At 42.6% G+C, this 23,068-nt stretch overlaps 1 protein-coding gene across 2 annotated transcripts in view; it reads right to left on the bottom strand.

Annotated features, from left to right (window-relative positions):
* Positions 1-22,782, bottom strand: part of MAGI2 (membrane associated guanylate kinase, WW and PDZ domain containing 2) — a 761,840-nt gene extending 739,058 nt beyond the window's left edge. For both annotated transcript variants that reach the window (XR_012650015.1, XM_075024752.1), the window contains exon 1: positions 22,198-22,782. Coding sequence is in view for 1 of the 2 variants with exons in the window: in XM_075024752.1 (XP_074880853.1) it covers positions 22,198-22,498 (301 nt within the window). In the remaining variant the exon portion in view is untranslated. The remainder of the gene's footprint in view (positions 1-22,197) is intronic.
* Positions 22,783-23,068: the final 286 nt, after the last annotated feature.

Genomic DNA, 23,068 nt, shown 5'->3' with positions numbered 1-23,068 from the left:
AGCAAAGTGGAGCATATTTTGTTTTCAGTTTTGTCCGTGAATCCAGAGCAATTCCACAGCAGATTTAATCAGGGTTTACAATGTCTTAACTGACAGCAGATTTTGTCCCCAAACTGTAGGTAAAAATCACCAAATAGAAATAATCTATTTCAGCCTGTTTATTTATATCTTATATTTGTTAAGGCAGGTGAATTCTTTTCCTTTAAAAGAATTGTTCTTTCAAGACTACCCAAATAAACTAACCATAGTTTTGTAAAATCACTTTGAGGCACCACCCCCCCCCGACAATATTGCATCTTATCTGACATCTGAGAACAATAAACAACCCTAGTCCTAGAATCTAGAATACCTAACAAGCTACCTAACAAATCCCAAACAGTTTTGAAAGTGCATAAAAGTATCAGTATCTTCAGAAAAAATGCTGAAATTCAATCTTTTTAATATAAAACAGAAAGATCAAAGGAGTAACTTATACTTTTTTTTCTTTTCAAAACCACCTTCATTTGGAATCAAGTTTAAAACTTGGTTGTGAAGTGAGGCCTTTTATTTTTCTTGCCTTATCCTGTATGCACCTAGTGCTCCCAAATTTTACTGAAATACTGCAACCAGCCTGTAGGATTTGTGCAATTAAAATCCAGCAAATGCAGATCAAGAGTTAAATCTAGTTACCTTTAGTATTGACTCTGAGACCAGGATTTTTATAACTCTTTTAACTTTCAGTGCTGCCTCTACAACAAACAGAAGAATGCCCGCAAGTATGAATTGGGATGAAAATGGAAGTGCAAAAGCTCAGAAAAGCAAAGAAATATAATGTAGAAAGTAGATTCCGTATAAAAAGAAACAAAATAGACAAATCACAGAATGATAAAACTGTAGAAGAAGAATAACAAAGCAACACAGAGATGTATTTTTGGCCAGATACCCTCCAAAGTGTTCACATACCCTCAGGAGAAAAATCTAGTGCAAAGATAATAATCACAAACAACATTAACTTCTACTACTACAGTTCTGTTGGAAAGTAAAGAATTAAATTGTCTGGAACTGCCTCAGAGTCGAAACATTTGGCCATAGGTATTAAATAAATGCTTAAATAAAACCTTCGGCACACGTGCTACTCTGGTGAAAGGAGAAGGGTAATGCATTCAGTGAGCATCCTCCTCATGTCTCCCAGCTAGCAAAGAGAAACTATCCCTCTGGAAAAGTAATAATAGCAGAAAAGACACTTCTCAGCTAAGGGAAAGCCCATATTTGCCATGCAGCTAAAAAAACAGAAGAAAGACACAGTAAAAAACATCACTGACTTGATTAGAGTATTGTCTCAAAACTGATATGGGAAACATCTTGAGACCAGTGCATTGTATGTAGAGAAAATGAACAAAGACAAATACACCCTTGAACTAAAAGAAACATTATAATTCATCTTTTACTTACACAAGATCCAGTTCAGCTTTCAGAGTTTAGTTTTCAAGGATCAGGTCAATATTGAATAATTAGCAATTACATGTCTCTAAGTCATATTAGTATGCTACCCTTACTACTATTGCAGACAAATGCACCACAATTATTAATTGAGTTACCCTTAGAACATCTTTCTGAGGAACAAACCTATTATTAGTTTAATACTTTATATGATTTTATTATCATTGGGGAACTAAAGCAGAGAGACTAAGAAATATATTTAAGGTTTCTAGAGAACCAGACAGAGCCCAAATCTCCTGACTGCTTGCCCATTGCCTGATCTACCTAAAATCTACATCACCATACATTTCAAACACCTCATTGAAAATACTGTAACTGACTGTAGATTTGTCAATTTAAAACATGTAACAAACACAATACTGACATTATCATATCTCAGTGCTCTTTCAAATGAGATATATCATAAACCGCTGTTATTTTGTCATGACTATAATATACAGACCCCTTTACATATACCGCTACATATAAATAACTAGAGAAGTGAGCTTTCAAAAAATGATGTACTGGTCTGTCTTAGTATGGCAAGGAGTGGTTATGCAGCCTACCTTTAACCCTTCCTCCATCCACTCAGGTATCACTGCCAAAGCCCCCAGACGGCACTGGCACTGTTCTCCCTTCCCAGCAGCAGCCAGCCCTGCTAAACCCACGCTGACCCCCCGAGCAGAAGCATCCTGGTTCCTTTCACCTGGCCGTGTGGCTGATGAGCTGTGGCAGAGGAGTCCCCAGTCTCCCCCAGCTGCAAGCTAAACACTGCTGTCAAGTTTTTAAAGTGTCACATCACCTGTAATGGATTAATATTTGCTTTACATTACAGAGTCTACCAATCTTCTGAGTGCTATAAATTTTTATTTTAACTTCCCTTCTGTTTGTTCTTTTTTCCCTTAGGGTTTTTTGTTTTGGTGGGGGGCTTTTTGGGGGGTGGTGGTGGTTTATATCCTTACTCCTTGAGACAGTATCTTTATCAATACTGAGCTCTTCAGGAGCTACATCCATTAGACACCAAGGATAGCAACAACATAATACTTCATATATTAAGTATTCTTGCATTTGAGCTATAGAATAAAGCACATATTTAAAACACAGGGTAGAAGTGTGAGAAGAGCTAAGAGCTCCAACATCTTTGAAACACAGTGAGATTATGCATGTAAATCCTTTCAAATCACAGGGCCGAAGACTGTGATACAGAAGAGTGTTTATCTGATGGATGCTGAACATACTCCAATGTACCAGTAAGGACCCAGACATGTGGGATCAGTGAGTTGCTCTCAATCTCTTTTGACATAGTACAGAAAAACTGAACCTTTTCTGCTAATAAAATTAAAAAAAGCATGCCCTGAATCAGAAAAGTCACAAAAAGAGAACATTTTACATACATAACATATTTAACAAAGCTTGGATGAAAAGACAGATTTTGTTTTTATTTGAAAATCCTTGATTCTGTTGGTTTAATAACACTAATTCTTAGTGTTATTTTAACTTAACCACTTATGCATTAAACATACAGTTTTCCCAAAGGTTTTTGTTATACAGATTAATAAAAATTGGAGGAACATAAAATTTTTTTAGAACAAGTACATTTATTTCCTCTGCTGAGCTGGATTATATTGTACGATGAAGGACAACAAACAGCTTTAACAAGCTGTTAAGACAAGACCTTTCAAGTAATATCAGCATGTCGATTCTGGCTCGCAAGGCACCACGGAGAAGCCTGCCAAGAGCACTGGCCCCTGCCCCGCTCCCAAAGCCCGTGGGACATGCAGCCTAGCAGGGGGGAAAAGGCACAGCAAAGAGCTCATCAGCGGGCAAGACCTTTGGCTCAGCAGGGCGGCAGACTCAATGCAAAGCCAAAGGCTCAGCAATGGGCTCCAGCAGCAGGTGGGTACATGCGACAGAGCCAGGTCAGGGCAGCATTTCTTTGCAACACTCAGCATTAAGCCCTTGGTGGATTCTCTCTCTTTAGGTGCCAATCCGACTGGAAGGGATGTTGGAGGAAAGGGGAGAGGGGAGGGAAGCAAAGTTCCTCTTTGGAGATGGGCAGCAAGAATGGTGGGGAGGCAGTTGTCCCAGGGCTAAGAGCACAACTCCCCTCCATCTCCCATGATTTCCACAAGCACAAGGGGCTGGAATCGTCTCCCCGGGGAAAGCAACCTCCCTCCTTTCTCCTCTCCTGTAGTCAGGGTTAGGGCACCAGTTCCAGGCCTCTTCCATTTCCTAAGTTGGGCTGTGGCAAAGCCCTTCGCACGCATCAGAGCCAGGGCTCCGAAGGCAGGACCATCTCCAGTTCCCAGTGAAACTTCGCAGCTCTTACACTAGATGATGTCCTTAAAAAACAACTGAAGAGTCCTATGCTAGGATATGTAATCTGAAAAGATGGAAATTCTCATGCAGTAGCACCAGCAATGCAGACTGACAAATCTTTGTAGCCTGTTAAGCAACTGGATGGAATTACTCAGCACTGTCTTCCATTCCTACCTCTTTTTTATCTCTTTCCTCACTTTGCTGGCCAGATTATTCTTTGTATTCATAATAAGCAATTCCAGAAATACTTCGCAAACCTTTCTGAAAAACAGACAATCCAAAATTTCCTTGTTTCATAAACAGTTCTAAGACAGAAACAAATTACAGGCATTGCTTGCAGACAGCTTTAGTAAGCAAAACTCAATTATAAACCTTTAAAACACAGCTCTAACACATGGCAATGCAAGACCTACAGTCGATTGGCAATTCCACAAGAGAAACACAAAATATTCCACACTGTACTGTGAACTTGATAATACCGATATGAAATTGCCCTGAGTAGTTGATATTGGCACATGAAAATAAAGCAAAGCTCAGCAAGACACATGAAATTCATGCATTTCCAATGTAATTCCAACCAGTATAGCATAAATCAGCATGGGCATGTAATTCTTGGCTGTCTTGTTTGACCTAAGCGAAGCAGAAATTATGTGCTGTTGCAGGTGCTTTGCAAGCAAACATGATGCCCAGCTGATTGTTAACAGATGAACTTTTTTCAAAGGAAAATGAGCTGAAGGAAGATCTCCAAGCTGACTAATAAAAAACCCAGGTGGAAGTAGTTATGACCATCCCTGGGCTGGAGCAGTCAGAAGCTATTGAGTTATGTTAGGATGGCAGTGGAAACAGGCTCTCCTAGGGGAACTAGGCGCAGGCTCCAGCAGGCTCGTGAAGCATTTCTGGGGATGACGGCCACTTCCAGCCGGGTCAGTCGATGGGCTGCTCAGCATGGGCAGCTCTGTTTGGCTCAGACATTGTAAGAAATGTCTATCTCACCCTGAAAACTACAGAACACCTGCAATTTATACTGAGAAACCTGCAGTTTCTAGCCTCTCAAAGCCAAATTCTAAAGTTATATAACCTATAATATTGTTAATCAAATTGATTATTTCATTTTCCAAAGGTAGGGAGTTCTTTGTTTCTTATACAAAGCCCCAAATGTGTAAAATACCTTTAGGACTTAAAGATGGAGCCTCTCTGCTATGGGTCCCTTTTCCTTTTGAAGATACATTTTGCATAAAATTCAAAGCGTTCAGAGCAGTCAAACAGCCCTTGCAGTGTGCAGATTAAAGCAGCAAGGGGGAAAGAAAGGGTCAGGAAAAAATCTGATATTTGTAAAGTCATTTATACTTTATAATAAAATTTAACCATTTGATTTAGAAAATAATTACTGCAAATTCAACAGATATGCTCTTCCTAACAGAAAAATGTAAAAAAATCAATCTAAAATATAAAGAGGGATCCTTGAGTTGCAGAGCTGGGTGAATCGCCTTGGCTGGGGTTTTTTTCCCCCTCTCTTTTCTGCTGCCCCTCTGAAAAACTCCTGTGTAAATCATGCACTGCTGGTCTACCCTCCCTAACTGCAGGCTGTTTTCAGAAGACAGCAGTGTCAGTAGCTGCCAGCCCAAGGGGAAAAAAAAAATTTAAAAAGGCTATAGAGACACAGAGGCTAGGCTGCTCCTGGATTTGATCAGAAATTGCCTCTCAGCAGTGACACACAACACTGTTTTCAGGCAAAACACAAATAAACGTGCATAAACTTTTGACTCGGAGCAATGCTACACTAGTTCTGTGATCCACCAGGTCTTAGAAGACAAACATGATAGGATGTGGTTGACTCTTGCTAGGAAGGCTTCCGAACAGGAACTTAAAAGCTGCAACTAGTTGGTGATTGAGTAGATGGCACTCTCGTTGTGCATAACCCATGTCCAAGCAACGTGGCAGAGAGCACTTGCTCTTGAGTTAGACAGATAGAACTGACAAAGACTGGTCAGAAAACAAGGATCCTGCTCTAAAAAAAGATTGAAGTGTTGGCATTTGGTTTCATTTTTTGCTTTTAAAAAATCAAACGGAAGAGAGAGAAGGAAATCTTGCAAGTATGAGTTGAGGAATTCCTACACTAGTGTAGTCCTGCACCAAGGGTCACTGGAGATTACTGTACAGACCCGCACCACAGGATGGTCTCCGAGTCAGTTTAGGAGCCCATTCAGGTTACCTGCTTGCAAGCGTGTCTTCAGGGACAGCTTTATGGTGCCCCATACGACATTCCCAGAGTGAAAGCTCAGGTCCCCTAACACCCAGATATCCACTCACTACTTTTATCTCTGTTGGGATGTGACTGGGCCCAGCCCTCTGTGCAGCTTCAGCTACGCCACCTTTCCGATGACAGGAGGAGACACACACACACACAAGAAAAAACTCAGTATTCTCCAGTGCAGGATGACCCCAGCACCCTTCAAACACAGGTACTTTCATCTCCTGCTACAAGGACACCCAGCATGCCTGAACGGCCCGATCACTGGCTGAATTCAGGACAGCCAACAGCTCGTGATGGCCCTGGGAGGGGAATGATCCCAGCGCTATTCCGTCAAGTACAGCTTGGACCTTTTCTTTACAGGAGTATGGATTCTTAACTGGTGCCTGAGCCAAAGCCCAGCTCATCTCACCTACTCCCTAGTGATATTGGCTCCACAGATCATTACACATTTTCTACACCAAATTGTTGCATAGCATCACCATGCTCTGTGAACCAGCTGCCCTTTTTCAGGCTGGAGACATCAGGTTTTCAAAGTTTCTGGTTTGGGTTTGTGTGGCGGGGTTTTTGGTAGTGAGGGAGGGGCCGTGGGGCCGGCTGCTGTGAGAAGCTGCTGGAAGGTTCCCCGGCTGGGAGCCGGACCCGGCTCCGTCCCAGGCCGAGCCCGTCAGCGCCGGCGGTATCGCCTCTGGGAGAGCGGATTTCAGAGGGGGAACCTGCAGCCAGGAGGGGATTGGGATGGGAGAGGAACCCCTCTGCGGATACCGAGGGCAGGGAGGAAGGAGGGCAGGAGGGGCTGCCCCCGCAGCCCGTGGGGAGACCAGGCGGCAGGCTGTGTCCCCCCAGCCCATGGAGGGCAGCGGGGGAGCAGATGCCCACCTGCGGCCCGGGGAGAGAGGAGCCCACGCCGGAGCAGGGGGTGGATGCCCCCCAAGATGGCCGCCGCTCCCTGGGGAAGCCCGCGCTGGGGCAGGCTGGGACTGAAGGTCGGCCCGCGGGAAGGACCCACGCCGGGGAAGTTTGTGAGGAACTGCAGCCCGTGGGAAGGACTCACGCTGGAGAAGTTCATGAAGGACTGTCTCCCATGGGAGGGACCCCATGCTGGAGCAGGGGACGGGTGAGGAGTCCTCCCCCTGAGGAGGAAGGAGCGGCAGAGACAAGGGGTGAGGAACCGACCCCAACCCACATTCCCCGTCCCCCTGTGCTGCTGGGGAAGGAGGAGGTGGAGAGAACTGGGAGTGGAGTTGAGCCGGGAAGGAGGGAGGGGTGGGGAGAAGGTGTTCTAAGGTTTGGGTTTACTTCTCCAGTATCCTTGTTTTGATTTGATTGGTAGTAAATTAAAATGACTTTGTTTCTTTCCCCAAGTTGAGTCTTTTTTTTTGCCCGTGACCATAACTGGTGAGCGAACCCTCCCTGTCCTTGTGTTGACCCACGAGCTTTTCATTATATTTTCTCTTCTCACCCCACCGTGGGGCGGAGCGAGTGAGCAGCCTCATGGTGTAGTCATACGTTTGAGTTACAGCCTAACTGTGGTGATAATGCTCAATTTAGGGTTAAACACAATGCATTGTCCATTAAGGAGGAAGGAGGACCATTACTCAATATTTTCACTATGTAGGCCTGGCTACTTTGTATAAACGATGCAGGCTTTGCCCATGGCTATACCCTTGAAGAAGGAACTGAAGACTGGTAAGAAGGAAACGTCCTGCTCCAGGAGGCACTGAAGGCCGGATGATTGCCAAAGAAGCATGAGCTATGGGAAAGGTAAAGGTGGCAGGGGGAGATCACAACCACTGACTCAATTCAAGACCTAAAAGACTTACCCCCAACACACTCCTTGAGCATGTGCTGTAGAATAAAAGAACACTGTGCTTTTAATTCAAAGTGGAGAAAACCTTAGCCCAATAGAAATGGTGGCAGATAAGCGACTACCAATAATGATTTTGGAGAAGGACTTAGGAAACTAAGTGGGTGAATCTAACACTGCATAAATTGCTTGCTTGTTTAACTGCAGGGTGTGCTAGCTTTGTGGAATTACCACCTAGCACCCATCTTTGCGCAAATATGAAATAAATAATGTCTCTCCCGAGTGTGTGATTATTGGCTCGTTGCACACCGGGTGATGAATCCACTTTTCAGACAACAGTGGTGCTTTGTTGGCAGCTGGGCTTAAACCATGACAGTTTCCTTTGTCCTTAGCGCTACAAATGACTGCACCTGTAAAAAGCCCTGATGAATTAATAATGCAAATGCAGGGCAACAGTGCACTCATGATCAACTTCAGGACCAACATCTATCAGACTAACTACATAACAAAGGGTGCTGTACAGTGAACAGTACTATGTGGTTGTCAAAAGGAAACATGAGTTTTTTCATCAGTTCAAGTGTCCATAATGTGCTGCACTGGCTTGTGCCAGTTTTATTTAAAGGACCTAAAAGTATTGTGGTACATAAAAGGGGATTAAAAAAAGGATGGCAGAACCTCAGCTGGATGCCATCCTTAATATTATGCAACACCTTTCTCCTGAAAAAGGAGGGTGAATTCATCAAGACCTAGGTCTCATTGCTTGTACAAGGCAAAATTCTACTCTGATAACTCACTGATCACCTCTGACTCTGCACAGGCCCCAGGCACTGAAAGAGGACATAGAGACCTTCCAGAGCGAAATGTACTCCAACAGCTCAGGCAGACGTTCACATGGGATAAGTGCTAGGGAGTCACTCCACCTTTTCCTTCGTGCTAGTCTCTCCAAGAGGAGTGGGAGGGAAGGATGCCAAAGAGATGGAGGTGATAGCACAAAGAGGGACCAAAAGCTCTCCACAGAGGGACAAAAGCAGAGAGCCACAAAGTATAACCTTTGGTGTAACTGCAACTGAAATGGCCTTAACGAAGCCCTGCCTAGGATTACCAGATGTCCCCATAACATCAGGATAGTCTCACTTCTCCGCGATTCCTTAGTAATTTGGAGGGATGTCATCTGACAACTCTGAATCCTAGCCCTGACTTTATGCAAGTTGGGCTAAATCTAAGATTCTGCCAATAGCCCCACCCAGTTTGGGTCAAAAGATGGCAACACCAGGGCTCTGAAAGAAGCCACCATCCAGCAAAGCCAGTCTGAAGTCCCCCAGCATTGTGAAAAATGAGAGGTTCCCACTGGGTTTTTAATTAGTATTTTGTACGTGTCACTTGGCAGACCAAACTTTGCCTGGGGTAACATTTTTTTAGGACTTCTCATATTTCCAAAACAAATCAGGAGTTTCTTAAAAAACAAAAAGAAAAGGGAAAACAAAAAAATAAACACTCCCGAAAACCCAACACAAATTATTTATAATTTGCTACTCGTCAGCAGCTTTAACAGGCCAGAAGAATTTTAATAAAAGTCTCTCTCATAAAGTGTAGTTGATGTACCTACATGTCCAATTAGCACTGCAAACAAACATAAATATCTCATTAAAATATATACATGTATATTACTTTGGCTTCCTATACTTTAACACTTCCAATATATTTCTAAAATGCGTTTTATTTGAGGAGACAACACTCCATCAAACTCTCACCTCTGTACACACCTTTGCATGCTTGTGCTTCTTTGTAACTGACAAAGCTGCTGCTTTACATGGGATTTTTCATGGAATTTAAAATAAATACCTAAAAAATATTTTAGTCAAGCAATCAGTAGAAATCCTCATGGAACAGGAGAGGGTTTTGTTTGCAGTTTGTGTGCCTTTCCTTGGACGCAGTACTGTTTGCATAGACTTTTAAATTACATTGCAGGTTCTTCACTCTGTTATTGATTGATCTTAGATTTTTGGCAAGTCATTTCACCCCCGTGCGGTTCTGTCTCTTCCTACCTATCCGCTGTGTCTAATTAGCCTTTATAAACCCATTGGGGCAGCAACTGTTTCTCACTGCCAGCTTGTAGTACCTGTCTCCATGGGACTGATTTCAGTTGTCGTCATAGCCTGATAGTATCAGTCATGTTTTAAGAGATTTTTTTTTTTTAAAGAATAAAAAGAAAAAGCTAAGCAATTGCATTGGAGAAATACAGTGCCACTTCTATTGATAAACCATAAATATTTAGATAGATCCTTTCTTTCTAACAGCTAGACAGGCTTTAAATAACATTTAAAAAAACCCCAAAACATAAAGACAGCATACATGATGAAAATATAATCACTATGATTGTGAAACTCGGCAATTTCCCAAGAGTTTTTAAGAACAATAACTCATAGCATACATCGGGAGACCAAAGATAGGAGGAAGTTTTATGCAGTCCCAGCTTCCCTCCCCACACTGAAATTCACGGAGGTTGGCGAGGACACCAAGGGTAACTCCCTGTTGGGGGAGTCTGAATAAGCAATTTTTGTAAAGGATTTTTACAATCTGGAAGCTATTCAGATAGTTTAATAACAAAAGTAATATTTGTGTCTAGAGGGATACATGTGGAGACTTCTGTTTTAATGTCTCGGCTGCAAATCTCTTTCCCAGCAGCATCCTCCTCACTAGCTGGCCAACAACATGCAGATATGGAGGGAGGAATTCTGCAGCTCACTGCAAGCAGTTCCTACAGCAACTGGTGAGAAAGTTGTTTACTACTTGAAATCTACTTAATATTGACCCAAAAGAACACTATTGGATCCCAATTGGATCTGCTACATTTCCTAGGAGAAATTGATACTGCTCTGGTCATACGAAGGAGGAGGTGCTTTCCCAGGTATGCAAAAAAAAAATCTTTGGTTCCTCCAACTTTTACATTCAGAAACATTAATTTTATTACCTTTAAAACATACACATGGACATGAATCCCTATCAGGCAAAGCAGCTGTTATACTTCTGCAAGTCAGATTAATTGTACACAAACCCCTCCAATATTTCACACATATTTAAAGGAGACATTTTTAAATTTTATGGGTTCATCTGTTCTGAAGAGTATTTCAGTACATAAGTACCACAGGCATAACATAAAAACTCAACATAAATATGAATCCAGAAGACCTTTTAATTAATATTTCAATTACTGACTTTTAATTTTAATTAAGAAAACCCAACATCTTGATTTCACTTTATTTTCGCAACAAAACCTCCAGTGCTGTGATGCATTCTTTTCCTGAAATCTTTTATGCTATTTTTACTGGAAAATGACCAAATAGAGTGAGTGTTGAAAAAGCTCTTTTTATTGGCCTATCAGAAATTCCAGTAATTCTTCTAGAAGTTTACAGAGGGGAAATGTTCTTCCACAAGTAAATGGAGCAGATAATAAAAAGAAAAACTGAATTCTTTGGGAAATTTATTCTCTGTATACAGTATAGCTACGGCTTTTTGAACAGGCTTCACTAGCCGTAGCTGTAATGGAAGGACTATGAGACAACAGACCAGTGCTACCAATAACAGAAGCTCCACATTAGTCATAACCAGGCATTTTCTTTTAAATTATATTGCTGAACTTTTGTCCACTTCACAGCTTCTATCACCAAGACTGAAATATTGTCAATTTTAGTTACAGATCCTACGTTAAAATTATACAGAATATTTCCAGTAAGTATCACCAAGGAAGTCATTATGGCTAACTGTATTTAATGTGAATACTTCCTTACATTGCCATAGAAACTAGAGACTCCCAACTTGAAATTGTCATGCTAGTTGCTATAACAAAAAGGTAGTTCCTCTCACCAAAAGGTTTCAGACTTTGTGCATGAGACAACAGGCAGATACAACAAACCCACACGGAAAGAGAAATCAGAAATACCAGCAAAAACAATCACTGTCAATATAATGAACAGGACTCACAGCACACCACCTAATATTGTCAAGCGCAGAGTAGGCATCTCAGCAGAACTGACCTTCAAGGAGAGTTTTGCAAAAGAATAGTGTAGTGGCTGTGCAGGAAAATTGGAGGGGAATTACACTTTACCTAACCAAAACAAGCAATAGTTTAAACTGAAAAAGTGTTCACCTCCTGCCCCAATCTGCTACAAGAGTTTAGCAGCTGCTGCCTTTCCCACTCCATAAGGATTGCACTTCAATGATGGAGCACCTAGGTGCTCCATAAGCTTATTAAGTTTGCAACAGGACTCTGCAACACTTTGAAATACAAAATGCTGTTCTTATAAAAATACAAGGACAGAGAATTAAAATATAATGGGATTAATCCTTGTTTATACTAACATACTATTTTGGAAGTGTAAGAGAGGCTTATGTGACATTTATTAATGCAGATTTAGCACAAAGAAGGGCTTAGCAAGGAAATAACAGAAACTAACACAGCCATTTCATTTCATTTCATTTCATACTAGTTAAAGAACCAGCCATGTGAATGCAACACATTAGAAACTATTCAGTATAACTCATATGGGGTACAAACAGGACCATTCCTCAGTTTTCAATCTGAGTTTAAAATCAAACAAACAAAAAATATGTGTGTTATAAGAATTTGCATGTGAAATGGATGTACTGGAATGAGACTGATGCCCTAATTTTGTTTCCTTTCAGCTTCCATAGCAGAGTTAGGTGTGGCTTTATGAAATGGATATATTTTATCAGAAATATGCAGATTAATTCATGATTGCCATGAAGGAAACAAAGCTGGAAGATTTTTTTATTTAAAAAAAACCACCATAAAATGTGCAATTTAACAAATCATATTCCACATTTCATTTTGACAAATGCAAGGACAACATGAGATATGAAGATACCAAGTTTAAATAAGTAAGTAATAAAAGATGACTTGTACCTGTTTCCAGAAAGGATTTCCACTCTGGGATACTAATGTTCCATTAACACAGCTATACAATTTACTTGCTAGTATACAGTGTAGAAAATTTTGCTCATTACATTCCTACTATTATTTTCTAGTTGTTCTGCTATTCATAGCAAATCTATCAGCACTACTCATAACTCTAAAATCTATTTCTAGCTTTTTTCTTTTCTTTTTATTTTGCATACTGAGGAAACAATATTTCTTCTATTCTGAGTTTTTAAAAACAAACAAACAAACTTGCTATGACTCTGTAGATAGCGAGTGATCTCAATTTTGTCCTCAGTGTCTAACCTAACAGACTTCCAAAAGAAAACCCTGGCCCCCAGTGTGATAATCTGGGGACTCTGTGAACAATTTAATTCTGGATAATTCAGTGAAATGACTGCCATCACTAGCTATAGAGGCTACCATATGTTGTCAAGGCTGTGTCACGTATCTCCCAGACCAGGGACAATGGGAGATTGTTACACCAGGCTTGCTCCCATCAGAACAGGAATGATCTGGAATCATGGAATGCCAAAATTCTGGGTCAGAACAAGTTCCTGCATGCTTTCTGAAGTAAATTTGAGCATAGAGGGTAGAAATATCTTACTGGCAGAATAAACTAGTTGGTGCTAGTGCCAGCCCTGAAAGACACACTACTTGAAAGGGTCAAGGTGAATTCCAGCGACACAGGAAGCCCTAAACAAAGATGCTTCAGTAGCAGAAAAGCTGTGGAGCAGGCAAGATAGAAGGACATTGGTGGCAAGTAGGGCTCCATGGTTTGTAAGAAAGAAAAGGTATATGGGGGAACTCCTTTAAGTACACTGATCTGAACCAAGGATGATTGATTCAAGAGAGTCAGAAAAATGTGATATAGAAATATAAGGAGGCATTATTTCACCTATAGATTATTCTCTGGTAGTGGACATAGCCACTCCATTTTGTCTGCAAACCATAAAACACATGCATGCTTGGTTTTTTCTTCATTTTCACATGGTCTTGAACACCTGACCTGTAACCCTTGCTTCCTAAGGTCAGATGTCTGAAAAGAAAGGCGTAGAAGTTACTTTGTGTTTGTGGGCCAGCATTACTTCTGAAGGTCAATGACACCACAAGCATTTTGGTACCAGAGAAGGGGGATGCAGAAAGTGAGCCAGGGAGGTCAAGGTGCCGCATCAGCAGCAAGGGACCCAGCATGCAGTTCTGGCATGACAGTAACTAAACACTACTTGGTAAATCTCCATTTTTGTAAGACTGTCACACACGTACAAAAGTCATCCTACACAAATATGTGTCATCCAACACAAATATGTGTTTCTCCCCCATTTCTCAGGGGGCACCATTGTTTCACCCTGCTTTGGTGGGAACTTGGGACAGAAACATAGATGCATTAAGAACAACTTGTGATTTCAGCCAAAGAAGAAGGAATACCATTTTTTCATTGGAATGAGTCAATTGTGGGTATTTTAGAGAGCCAGCTTTACCTCAGCATTCTCCTAGAGAAAGTGGCTGCTCATGGCTCGGACAGGTATACTTTTTGCTGGGTAAAAAACTGGCTGGATGGCTGGGCCCGAAGAGTTGTGGTGAATGGAGTTAAATCCAGTTGGCAGCCAATCACAAGCGGTGTTGCCCAGGGCTCAGTACTGGGGCCAGTTCTGTTTAATATCTTTATCTATATTGAGTGCACCTTCAGTAAATTTGCAGATGACACCGAGTTGGGCAGGAGTGTTGATCTCCTTGATGGTAGAAAGGCCCTACAGAGGGATCTGGACAGGCTGGAAGAAGCCTTAGTCTCCAAAGAGAGCAACAAAGCTGGTGAAGGGTCTAGAGCACAAGTCCTATGAGGAGAGGCTGAAGCTGGGGTTGTTTAGCCTGGAGAAAAGGAGGCTGAGGGGACACCTTATCACTCTCTACAACTACCTGAAAGGAGGTTGTAGTGAGGTGGGTGTTGGTCTCTTTTCCCAAATAACAAGCGATAGGATGAGAGGAAATGACGTGAAGTTGTGCCAGGAGAGGTTTAGATTGGATATTGGGAAAAATTTCTTCACCAAAAGGGTTATCAAGCATTGGAACAGGCTGCTCAGGGAAGTGGTTGGGTCACCATCCCTGGAGGTATTTAAAAGACATGTAGATGTGGCACTTAGGGACATGGCTTAGTGGTGGACTTGGCAGTCCTAAGTTAATGGTTGGACTTGACGATCATAAAGGTCTTTTCCTACTTAAATGATTCTGTGATTCCAACATATTTTGAGGAACTAAGACAGACCTAGGAAATGCATGTTGCCTGTGCTGGAGAATCTCCCCAGGGCTGTACAGTTTCTCTTGAATATGACAGAACATGTGATTTCTAAAACCAGTAATATTTTAGTTTAAGAATCTCAGATTTTTTTTCCTGGGACTTTCTCTCCCACATTTTACTTTCTCCATTTTGTTCCTTGTCTTACTTTCCTTCGTCTTGAGTTCATGCATTGTAGAAATAATCAACGACATCCAGGAGAAACGTCTGAAGCTGATAAGCAGAGTGAAACAGCATTATTCATGTATTACTAATCATAACCTATATATGAAATAGAAGACACCTGGAAGTGCTGTGTTGACAGCAACATACTTTTTGATTAAGCTGTCTGGATCCTAGCAATCTGCATGTGCTGACTAAGAGTTCAGAAATAATGCATTTGTGGTTCATTTATACACTATAAAAAGGGTAAATACATGGCAGATATACACAAACAACAGCCTTCTGTCAACTCAGCTTCTAGTGAAGAGTCCAAATTATGGATAGGAGGTTTGAATAAATGAGACTTTTTAGGCCAATGTTAAAAGAACATTCAAACCATAAGAACTGTTTTAGAGATTATCAATTACCAATGAGGATTTTTGTACAGTTTAGGAACTCTAGATAAAGTTCATTTTTGTTAAAGCCCTTCACTCTCTTCCTTTTCTCTTGCTTCTGTCTGCCATTCCTCTTTCCATAGTGGTAGCTTCAGCCTACAGTGAGAAAGCTATACAAATGGCCAGAAAAACTGTTACACCACCTTACTGGATAGATTTCCATGAGGTTGAAAGCAAGCTGATTTGTAACAGATTAGGTGTGCTGAAGAGATACTGTTGGGATCACAGCCCCTGTGATTTTAGAAAATTCAGTTAAGGCCAGCATTGCAATGACATTCAGCAACAAAACCCAAAGACAGGCACTTTGCTATAGAAATCAATACCTTCAAACTCTGCGCTATAGACTGCACCTGCATGGGTAAGCATCTAGTCAATCTTATTCTAAAGTTTATGATCCATTTTATTTCCTACTGCAGAATACTGTGCCATACTGCACATTGCTTGGCCACCAGAGTGAATGGGTTCACTGTAACTATCATATATATATATATATATATATATATATATCAAAACTTGTATGCAAAACATTCTAGATTAGTACTGTAGCCCATAAATATCATTATACATTATATTACTGTGTAGCAATACTACACAAAGTCTTACACACTCCCAACCTACAGATAAAAAGTCCTACCCATAGCTCTCAAAAAAAAAAAAAAATTTCAGATGTGTATGTATACTCATATATTTATAAACACATATTATATGTATGGAAGAAAAAGAAGTACTTCCAGAATGTTAACACAGTCAAGGAATAGCACTGTGTTCTTTGACCCTTGCCTTGATACTCTCCAGCAAAAAAAGTTTCCTTTTTTTTTTTAATTTGTTTATACCGTTGTGAGGAAGAGAAGAACAAGAAACATCTGCTTCTACAACTACTGCAGCACTTTCCTTCCATCACCCTTTCTAAATCACAGTTATGACCACCTCCTCACATTAATCCCTTCTGAAGGAGCACTTTCTCCATGTATACACCACTTCTTGTATACAAAAAATGTAGATGAATAATTTATCAACTCTTTCATGTCATGAAAGGAGCTCCTCATCTATAAAGAGCAAGAAGATCACACCGAAAGCAAAAGCTCTGAATCCATATCTTTCATGAAATGCTGAATTAATGCAGGTGAGGTTATAGGATGCGTAAAATAAGTCAGACACAATTTTACCCCCTCATACCAGTACTTTCCTGTGATGTCAACATTATCAACAGATGGACAAGTGTTAGCGTGAGGTTAACTTTACCATATGGGACACAACAGAACTAAGCAGAGCACTCTCAATTATTTCATTTCTTCAAGGAAATGATGCACTAACAAAGTCATGGCCCCATCCTTTAATGGCACATTTGTAACTCTCAGAGAAGGAAAAAGACTGATGAATATAATTCTACTGCCAGTGAACACATAGAGTTTCTGACATGAAACATCACAATCTCTCTGGAGGAGCTGAAGAATAAATCACCAGGTACATGAGTCAGAAGTCAGCTTCAATAGTCTTTAAATTAAGATGGACAAGCATAACAATGACATAAAGTAATGGTAAAAAGAGAACTCTGAATTTAATTTCTAGAGTTGGTAAAATCCTAAGGAGCACAAGTTAGGAAAAAAGAGTAGGTCTGAAGTACAGTTTATTTTCAAAGACTATCTTTGCATTATATACCAGAAGTGCAACCATGCAGGTTTTCATAGTTCCTTGGGTTTGTTTTTTGCAAGACTCTTGTGATTATTTTTTTTTCAGGAAAATCATGCAGCTTTCTATTGTAAAATATTGTTCCTTATATTAGTGAAGAAAATTTTATCCAACATTCACATCTTGGAAGATAGTATATATTGATACCCAGGAAGAAAAAACACAAAAAGACAATCTGTATGCACAGAATATTTTAATGAATGTAGAAGAGAATTATTGATGAACTTAAATAACCAAAGAAATTTCTTAAAAACATAACTATACACAGGAATATGTGTATGAAGAAGTCTGTACAAAAATAGTAACATTTTAACTAGCCAACATGGTATTTACATGTGCAGGGAAAATCTTTGGAAAACCAAAATATTCCTGTACTTCTCTTTCTAAAGGCTTGCCACAAACTTTTAAAGAAAAAAAACACTTAACTGCAAGCCAAGTTTTAATTGCAAAACTCATGGATGAACTCATTAAGAAAAAAACAAAAACAGAAGACAAAACAACTACAAGGCTACTAAATTCCTGAGCCACGAATCACTGGGTGCTGGGATAGTACTGTCCTGTCCTTTCACTCTTTGCTGGGAAACCACTGTGGCCACTACCGGGAATAGGACACAGAGAATGCAGACCTGCGGTCTGCCCAAACACAGCCACTCTTGTCACCATCCTAATGAGGGTCCAAATCTCCTGACTGGGAAAGCACTTGCAATTATGCCCAAGTCCATCTATAGTCAGCAAAACATTTTAGTGTATGCTTACTGTTAAGTAAATGACTAGACTGAGAAAGTAAAACTGGTTTTAAGTCCCTCCTTATATTACGTGTATTAAATGCCTTTTTGCACAAGGAGCTAAAGCATTATGGGTTGAAGCTTAAAGTCTGATGATTTAGAGTCAAATCAGAGACATTAGAAACCATCAATATGACATATCAAAGTTATTCGTATTTCATATGGTTATACCACTAAATACTTCTAAAAGTAAATTAAATTGCTCAGTTAGTCAGATCACCTGGTTACTTAGTATGTCCAAACCATTTTCCTTGAGGAAGAGATGTGTCAGGCAGCAGCTCCAGGACAAAATGTGCTGCAATGCTCCTGAGGTCTGAAATCCATGGTTTTGGATCATTCATTGGGATTCTGCTGAGGGCATCTGTGGAAGTTTATAACTCTATGCAAATAATAAAGACCCTGGTTTATGCAGTACAATTGAGTGGGCTGTTCCTGCAACCCTTCAAACTAAAACCAAAGCTGTGTTGGAGTCTGTGCACATCATGGACCTGTGTCGCCTACTGCTGGGAATTACTGGAGAAAGATATTGTGGATCTGAGACAGCAGCGATGAACAGAGTGGAACTGGAGACAACATTGCTCCTCACATGACTCTTCCCCATGTGATTACTTATCCAAATTAGGATGCCTTTCCTTAACACATTGCTACTTTTACAACTACGCATCTGTGCATCTGTAGGAAGAAGATAGTACTTAATCTAAACTGTTCTGCATGTAACAATCATCACATACGAAACTCAGAAGTATGTATTTCAAAAACAGTAAGGGTCTCCTCTTCACCAGAGAGAGCAGAAGGTCAGAATGCACAACATTTGCAAATATGCCTGACTAATTTGACTGCTGTACAAAATTCTCCTATTGAAAGGGTATATATTCAAAAAAGCAAAGGTCTTTACATGTGTTTTAAGAGAATCTCTGTGATTCTGCCAACAGTAGCACAATAAGTGGCTCACAAAAAACCTAACAAAAAAACCCAAACAGGAAATAGTCTCCAAGGAATAGTTCTCTGTGAGCTCTTACAATGAAGATTAAATAATAATAATAATGGTTCTTACAATCTTTTCTCCCCATGCAAAACCAGGCAATAATTTCCTGCATTAAAACCTTATTTATTGGGTGTCAGGAGAGTTCTATGTCGGCTCATATCGTGGAACTGCTAATTAGTTTCTCATGATGTTTACTCCTCCTCATGATATACAGCAACTCCTACATTATATGATTGTTTTTTCTAAGTTAATAATTTTAGCTCAAGATGTTCAGCTCACATAAAACAGCAATATTCCATTGGTGTTTTTTTAAAGAAGCATTGCACCTCGTGATGTGATAAAGATGAAGTATTTCATTATTTCCAAGAGGGGGGTGTTTAATCAAACACAACGTAATGAAAAATCATGAAAGCACCTTTATTTTCCATACTTCAAAACAACTAAGCTAATTCCTGCAAACTGAATTAGCCATTCCCTGATTTCATCTACAAGTGAATTTTCACTGCTGAATTATCAAAACTTTCAAATGAGAAATACTCACAGTCTCTTAAGCATCACATTATAAATAGTCATGTCCTACCTCCACATTTCTCTCTCTGACTTCATTCCTAGGCAGCACTGAAGAAGCAGCTACAGTCACATGGTGCATTCAAGGTCATGCTATTCTAATTTACAGAGATATCATTGATAAATTGTGTGGAAACTATGATAATGGAGTCATTAACCTTGTTCCAGCACACTAAAGGTGTTTTATAATTAAAAGGAGAACAAAAGTTACAAAAACATATAAAGATTTTAGTGGCCAGTTTTTTCTCTCCTCCACACTGCTGCAAAGTACTGTTAGGCAATAGTAATTTGTTACTGTAACGTAGATGCCTGCTGTCTGTGCTTTGTAACCAAGGGGTGCACAGATTAGACAATTACACTGAAGGAGGAGTCAGGTGGTAAAATACACAAACCATTGACCTTTTTTTTAAAAAATAGGAAGTTGGATCCAGAAGGCCTCTCCCTTTGGCGAAGTAAAGGATGCTGGAGCACAAGAAAGATCATTCCAGCCAGGAAGTCTCTCAGTCCAAGAATCTATGCCGAACTGTCACTTCCAAACACGCAGTCATCTGGCCAGTGCTTTGACGACTTGCATCAAAAGTGTAGTGTGTTAACATACTGAAGTAAAACTCCTCAGAGAGAGAGATATATATAAACTAGGCGGAATTTAGAATTCATCCTCTATGTCTCTTTCAAGAAACCTGCAGTAATCCACGGACGAAAAGCCTGACTAATGTCCCTAATGCATGTATGACAGATATCTTTATTAAGGGTGCACACATTAATGAATCACTGGTGATTGCTTTGACTTAAAGAGAAATATTAGAAAAACAGTGAAGAGGTGGGACAGAGACTGTTTCATGTAGTAAATGAACGTAACCTTAAATTGGCATTACTGTAAAGCATCTATAGGATTTCTGGAAAAAAAAAAAAAAGAATTCAAATAACTTAACAATGTACCCTTCCTGACACTTCCACTGCTGCTTCTTTTTGAATCCCACCACAGTAAGACCACTCACACTAAAATTATTAATAAAAAGAAGAAACTACAGAGCAGGTTTCCTGGAGTTCAGGTGCCCAGAGATGACACTGTACTGCAAGACAGAATCCATTATACTCTTTCCTAATCTTCACTTATCAAATAAACTATTGTGTCTCCCTGCATTGCCTGACTAGCAAGACATAATCTACAACATATTGCACAACCTACCCAAAAGGACAAATAGAAAAATCCCTGATCATATCTGTATTTAGAGGTTTGACCTTACGTAGATAACTGAATGTGTCATGAAGTACATTCTGAAGGCCTGAGTGAAAGTCAAATTATTTCTACTGATTCTGTCAGTTGGGGATAAACTAGTGATCGGCACATCCTTCAAGCATTCAGAAGTATCACAAATGACACTTTAGACAATACACCACCAATTACAATGAGGAAGTTAAATTACAAAATGATACCAAACGTCAGAGGAACTCTCCTGTATGTCCTCTGAGCAAAGGCTGCTGGCTATAGTAACAGAGCACAAGCGTCTCCGATGCACGGCATCGAAAATCTTCCCACCGCAGAAATCCCCCAAGTTTTCAAAGGCTGAGCTTAGCGCCCGGCTGAGACGCGTACTTGAGCACTACGCGGACAGCCGCTGCACCCTCCACGTCCAAGGAGCACCCACAGACTCGGTTCCCAGAGCAGCTCACAGCTCCTGCGCTTCAGAAACGCTGCCGGGGTAGCAGAAACCTCCTCAGGAGCGTTCAGCTGCAGACAGCCCAACTCGGCACAGTTTAAAGAGGACGGAGACAAACACGTAAACAGCATCTGTGGCGTCTTTTCTCGACTAGTGACTTTCCTGGAAATGCATTAACCTATTACAGTCCTTCAAAAATAAATCAGAGAAACGGAGGAGAGGCGAAAGTAGACCGTTCTCTCCCAAGTTTCTTTCTGCCTCTCCCTCCCACTTCTGCCGAGCTCCCCGCGCCCTAGGATTAGGCGATCGTTTTCACCGGGGATCAAATGAATGACTTTTCCGCTAATGACACTTAAGAGATGCTAAAGCCGCCCTTAACGCCGCCGGGGACCCGGCGCGCCGCGGCCAGCCCCTGCCCCCACGGCCCAGGCGCCCGGAGCGCAGCAAAGCCGAGAGCGAGCCCCGCTCCTCCGGCCCCACTGCCGGCAGCGGCACCCGCAGGGGCGGACGGTGCCGGCGGGGCGCGGCGGGCGGCGCCCCGGCCCCGCACGGGGGATACCGGGGGGGTGGCTGCCCGGCGGCGCTGCCGCCGTCCCCCCGTCCCCTCCCGCGGCATGGCGAAGCGCTGTCACTGACGCACATTTAATTCGCCCGGCTGCGGGCACCGCGCAGCGCCGCTCGCATCCTTCCCCCCCCCCCCCGCCTCCGCCGGCGGGGAGGGGGCGGCTCCGGCGGGGAGGGGGAAAGTCAAACTGCAGCAACAAAGTTGGTCCCCACCGCTCCCCCCCCAGACCTGCCCCGGCCCCCCGGGGGGCAAAGGTTGGGGGGGGGGGGTCCGTCCCCGCCTTACCTTGCTTGACGCACTTGAGCCGGATGGGGTCCTTGCAGTGCTTGATCACGGCCAGCACATCCCTGATGGTGAGCCCGGCCACGGGGGTCTCGTTCACCTCCAGCAGGAGCTCCTCCGGCACTAACTTGCTGCCGCCCTCATAGGCCACCTTGCCGGGCTTCACCTCCCCCAGGTAGGGGAACTGCCCGTTCTCGGCGCCCCCCTTCAGCTCGAAGCCCAGCTGCCCCTCCGGGTTCCTCACGATCACGATCTCGTGGACTCGGCTCGTCCAGTGGCTTTTCTTCTTCAAGCCCTTGGACATTGCCGTGGGGATGCTCTGCCCGACTCCCTCCCGGTATTCCGTGCTTCTTCCCTCCCTCCCTCCCTGCCTCTCTTCCCCCCACCCCGTCCCCGGGGCAGCCGGGCTCCTCCGGGGCAGGCTCGGGGCGGGCGGGGAGCGGCCGCCGCTGCTGCCGGCCGGCGGGAGGGAGGGCGCGGCGGCCCCGCGGGGCTCGGGAGCTGGGTCGGGGAGCGCCGCGCTGCCCTCTCCGTCCGGCTTTAGCTGATATCCATGGCAGCCGCGGCGGCCGGGACCCTGCCTGTGCGTGGATGTACTAGTTGTAGAGAAACTGGCAGCGGGGAGGGAGGGAGGGAGAGAGGGAGGGGAGGAGGGAGGGGAGGGCCGCGGCGGCGGGAGGAGGAGGAGGAGGAGGAGAAGGAGGAGGAGGAGGAGGGGGGGGGGGGTGGTGGCGGCGGCGGCGGCGGTGCCGGAGCGAGGCGGGCGCTGCCTCGCCGCTCCCGCCTCGCCTGACCCGGTAGTGAAGGCCGAGAGAGAGGCTGCCTGGCACGGCCGGCAGAAGGCGGAGGGAGAGCGGCCCGGGCGGGGGGGGGG

This window comes from Buteo buteo, chromosome 4 (genome assembly GCF_964188355.1).
Source record: "Buteo buteo chromosome 4, bButBut1.hap1.1, whole genome shotgun sequence".
NCBI classification, from domain to species: Eukaryota; Metazoa; Chordata; class Aves; order Accipitriformes; family Accipitridae; genus Buteo; species Buteo buteo.
This window is presented reverse-complemented; position numbering and strand designations above follow the sequence as displayed.